The sequence below is a fragment of the Seriola dumerili genome, unplaced genomic scaffold (genome assembly GCF_002260705.1).
Source record: "Seriola dumerili isolate Sdu_G_001 unplaced genomic scaffold, Sdu_1.0 BDQW01004229.1, whole genome shotgun sequence".
NCBI classification, from domain to species: Eukaryota; Metazoa; Chordata; class Actinopteri; order Carangiformes; family Carangidae; genus Seriola; species Seriola dumerili.
Genome location: NW_019178484.1, coordinates 1 through 4673, shown reverse-complemented (window position 1 = coordinate 4673; position 4673 = coordinate 1). Strand labels below are relative to the sequence as shown.

Below are 4673 nucleotides of genomic sequence, written 5' to 3'. Positions count from 1 at the left end.
TATAATTTCCGAACACGAGTGTTTGTGGATGAACTGGAACAAGGAAACGTCTCCATGAAAATCTTCAGTGTGAAACTGTCTGATGAAGGAAAATACAGATGTTACATTCACTCAGTTCAGGAAGAAGCTTTCATCCATCTCAGTGTTGGTGAGTCAGACTCTGTGTTGATCGACTGAACTGAACTAACACAAACACAATTTGATACTTAAAGTTACAAAGTGACCTCGAAGTGACCAAAACCTCCTCTCTTATCTCCAGGTTCAGTCTCGTCACCTGTCATAAAGGTTACTGCAAATACAAGTAGAACACTAGTGTTACAGTGTGAGTCTAAAGGCTGGTATCCAGAGCCTGAGCTGTTGTGGCTGGACGGTGAGGGAAAGCTGCTCTCTGCTGGACGAACAAAGACAGTCAGAGGTCCTGATGACCTCTATACTGTCAGAAGCAGAGTGACTGTGGAGAAGAGACACAGCAACAACTTCACCTGTAGAGTCCAACAGAAGATCATCAACCAGAGCCGAGAGACACAGATTCATGTTCCAGGTAGAAATCTTTATAAAAACCTTTATACTGACTTCATCTTACTGAAATAGATTTCTATATAAACACCATGCTGCTCTGTTCTATCGTTTCAGGTGGTTTCATCAAGGACCCATCTGAAGATTATCTTGTGATTATTGGGATTCTTATGCTTGGGATCCCTTCTATTCTTTTGCTGGTTGTATTTTTGCTGTGCCGTCTACGTAGCTCCAAAATATCTACATCTGATGAAGAAGGACAATCAACACAACTGTCTGAACTCACTACAGGGGATTTGACCAGATAATCACCAAATATGAAGAGGCAGAGTTTGTACTGTGCAGCAACAATACACGTTTTCTGTAGTTTCTTTATAACATTTGTGAGCAAATTAAATGTATAATTTCTAAGTCATCTGATTGTAAATATAGTGATCAGGGTTCACATCAAACTAACAGGATGTTGAACAAACTACAGCCTTTGTGAAACTATGAACTGTAGTAAACTCTGGAAAACACCTTGTATCTGTGAACAACAACAATGTCCCCAAATGAAATGTCTGTGGTTGAATCTTCCTGCAGAACTCATGTGATCACCAACAAGGCCTTGTCACATCACACTTGTATTTAAAAAAAATAAAAATAATTTAATTCAGTTCAAAGTTCGAAGACTGGTGGTCACTGATAATCAATCATATCTGTATTCAAATGCATGTCAGTTTGTACAACAGTAAGTGAACGCATCATTGTTCTTACAGCAGCAACCAACAGCACTGATTCAGTCCTCAGTGTTATTCTTTATTTGGATCCCCATTTTCTTCTTCTACAGCGGGGTCCACATAAAATCATTCATTCACAAACAGCACATAAACAAACTGTGGTCGTCCTGTGTGGTTCATGTGTGGAGACAGGACACACAGAGAGTTAGTGCTCAAACACGTCCACTAGAGGTCCCTGTTTCTCTAAAGATAAAAATGCAAACATTTCATTGTGTCAGAACAAAACATGCTGACTGTTGTTTTTAAATGTCATGATTCATGAAGCTTTCCTGTTTTTGAATGAACATTTTGATGAAACATATACAATTATACTGCATTTTATCATATTATAAACTATTTTTACATCATTCATTTGTCCAGTTCTATTGATTTTAGTATTGAGAAACTATCTAAACATTGTTTTTTGAAGTTTTTGTGTGCATGTGTGTTTATATTTTATTTACTGCCTTCCATGATCTTACTTCATTTATCTGCACTTTCTGCATCATTTACACTTCCTCTCAGAGGTTGACTTCCTCTGAGAAGAGGAAGTGTTCAGTGCTGGTTTCTCTCCCTTCACCTTGGAAAACTCTTGGACCTCATGATCAGGATCGTTGTCCTGCTGAATGATGAAATGTCGTCCAATGAGCCACAGACTGCTGCTGTAGGCTTCAGTATTCACCCTGCTGCTCACACATACATGCCCGAGCCGGTCCAGAACCAGCACCATGTTGGACAGATGAGGTGGAGGCCTTTGATCTTGAGCTGCTCCTGTTTCCTCCACACTTTCCTTTCTTTATTATTTTGATAGAGGTTGATTTTTGTTTAGGATTTTCTCTTTGTAAAAGAAGATTGGACTGATCTATTTCCTTCTTCTGTTTTTTTGAGGATTGCCATCTGACTTCCTCTTTTGGTTGTGTTCTTGACTCCTGCAACACGATGGTTTTCCTTCCTTGTGACAAAACATTTCTGCCAGATCACGTGTTTTGTGATTTGCTGTTTTCTGAACCTCTCTCTGATTCAAAGGTTACCAAGAGTTTCAACAGTAAATCTGCTGCAGTCATTCGTGTTAACACCACACGTACCCTGAGAGTGTCGGATCGTCAGGACTGATGAAGTAAGAAAGTGATTTCCCTCGTATTGTCAACTTTATTTGTAAAAGTTTTAAAACATGAATCTTACAATCACAGTCTGATGCTTCAGGACCCCCCAGCAGAAGTGATAAGGGTTAGTTAGATGGTGTCTGTCACACAGTCAAGCATCTGATCCATTTTTCACTTCCCTATTTTCTCTCAGAGACAATGTCATTACCAGGATTGAATTTCAGTACCCCTTTTCTTTAATCCATATTTCACTTCGTTGTCAGTTTATTAGGTACAGCCAGCTAAAACTGAAGCAGTCTAATACAACAGCCTTGCAATAACTCCCACCATCATGTTGATTCAACTGTATGGTTATCTTGTAGACTACAGTTAGTGGTGCTGTTGAAGTGTGTAGTATCATTCTGACATGTGTTTCTTTTATCTTGCCCACCACATTTATATCAATAAGGGTTGGTGAGGTAGATGAGGCCTTTTATCTCTGGGATAAAACTGGCCAAATCCAGGTGAGCGGAGCTTGTTGAGTTGGAAGACTCAAAGCTGTAGCTGCTGACAGTGGAGCTTCAATAAAGTCCAGATTTAAGGGTGTGAATACTAATATTTCAGTTTTTGATTTTTAATACATTTTCAATATGTTTTTTTGTCATTATGTTCAAGAATATACAACATGATAATATGAGCAGAGAGTGAAGGGGTCTGATCACTTTCTGAAGACACTGTTTACAATGACGTTTTCATTCATCAGAGGTCGACTAATAATATTGTTAAATTGTTTTTAATGCATCATTATTATAAAATATCAATTATCGCTGGTAAAATATCCACTGTTATTTATTGTTACATTTTTCTATTTATATTTAAGCTTTCTGACCTGCAGTACTTGCTTGTTTAATCTTTGTTTGTATGTCTTTTCTTCTTACTATGTTTATTGTATATGCACCAAAACAACAAAGCAACCTCCTTGTTGAAAACCTGATTCTGATTCTGAAGCAATGTAGTGTTTAAAATAACTTGTCACATGATAACTTCCTCAAATCTTCATTATACGAGTCAGAGTCTTTAGCTTGGTCGGGTTTCATTGTGTCAGCGCTGATGATGGAGTTTCCACTCTCTCCGAGCAGGTTCGTATCAAACTCATTTTTGGACACTATTTTAATTTTGTTGTATGTATGTATTTTATGAATCCTTCACAAAGCTGTAGTTCAGTTTATTGTACATTATTCTTATTTTCAGTTTTAAGTAAACTTTAGTGATAGTACAAACATGAATCTTTTTATTTAGTATAAAAAATGTATAGATTGGGTCTTTAAGAAGCTCTTTGGTAAAAAAATGTAAAAACTAATACCAACTCAAAGACTCAGAGAGGTGTAGGTTGATGTGATTTCTCTCAGGATTCATGACTATCAAAAGACATACATACAGCAGACAGTTGTGTTTACTGTTTCACTATCAACCTCAACTTCCCATATCGAAAACTTCCCAGGGGGTATTACATTAAATTAATGAACTGAAAGAAGTAAACATGTCTACTCTGAAGTCCATCCAGAGTCAGTCAAAACCTCCACACATGAAGGCATACCATTGACCTGTGTGTTATTTGTTTTATAAATACAACTTGAATAAACATTTGCTTCCATTTTACAACTTTTTATTTCTGTTTTCAGAAATGTAGGAAGCTGAATTTTGTGATGCCGAGCAATGATGGAGTCCCTTGAGATCGTTTTCCATCTCATTGTTGTCTATGTTATTCTGCTCCAGTCATTTGGAGGTAATCTACCTGCAGAACACTCAGTAAACAGCTTCTGAAAAATCATCATGTACAAACCTGTAACTGCAACACTTTCAACACTCTGTGAAGTCAGACTTCGAATGATTCAAACAAGTCATTGCGTCACAAGACCAGGGACTTTACAAGAAACCCTTGTTTTTTATATTCTCTGGCAGTACATTGTAAACCAGCAAGTCTCTGTTGGAAAGATTGTGGAGCTCTATGTTCATGCTGCCATATGAAGTTTAGATATGCAAGTCAGATACTAACTATGTTATTGTTTCTTTCCTGTTGTTTAGTTTTCCTTGCAGCTCAGTCAGAGTTGATTTGTTCTCATCAACCAATCGTAGCCTTGGCTGGTGATGATGTCATTCTACCATGTCACCTTGAACCTGCCATCAGTGCCGCTGACTGGAGAGTGGAGTGGACCAAACCTGGTTTGGACCCAAAGAATATCCACGTCCACCAAGATGGACGACTGGAGTATTGGACTCAAAATCCTTCTTATAATTTCCGAACACGAGTGTTTGT

General features: G+C 37.9%; 1 protein-coding gene and 1 long non-coding RNA gene across 2 annotated transcripts in view; both read left to right on the top strand.

Moving 5' to 3' along the window:
* Window positions 1-2387, top strand: part of LOC111239717 (butyrophilin subfamily 1 member A1-like) — a 9507-nt gene extending 7120 nt beyond the window's left edge. The window contains exons 7-10 of the mRNA XM_022769618.1: window positions 5-148; window positions 260-541; window positions 634-668; window positions 2301-2387. Coding sequence (XP_022625339.1) covers window positions 5-148; window positions 260-541; window positions 634-668; window positions 2301-2387 — 548 coding nt within the window. The remainder of the gene's footprint in view (window positions 1-4; window positions 149-259; window positions 542-633; window positions 669-2300) is intronic.
* A 1042-nt stretch (window positions 2388-3429) lies between these two features.
* Window positions 3430-4667, top strand: LOC111239728. The gene is made up of 3 exons (XR_002665884.1): window positions 3430-3495; window positions 4039-4142; window positions 4442-4667. It is a non-coding gene; the product is annotated as an uncharacterized LOC111239728 (long non-coding RNA).
* Window positions 4668-4673: the final 6 nt, after the last annotated feature.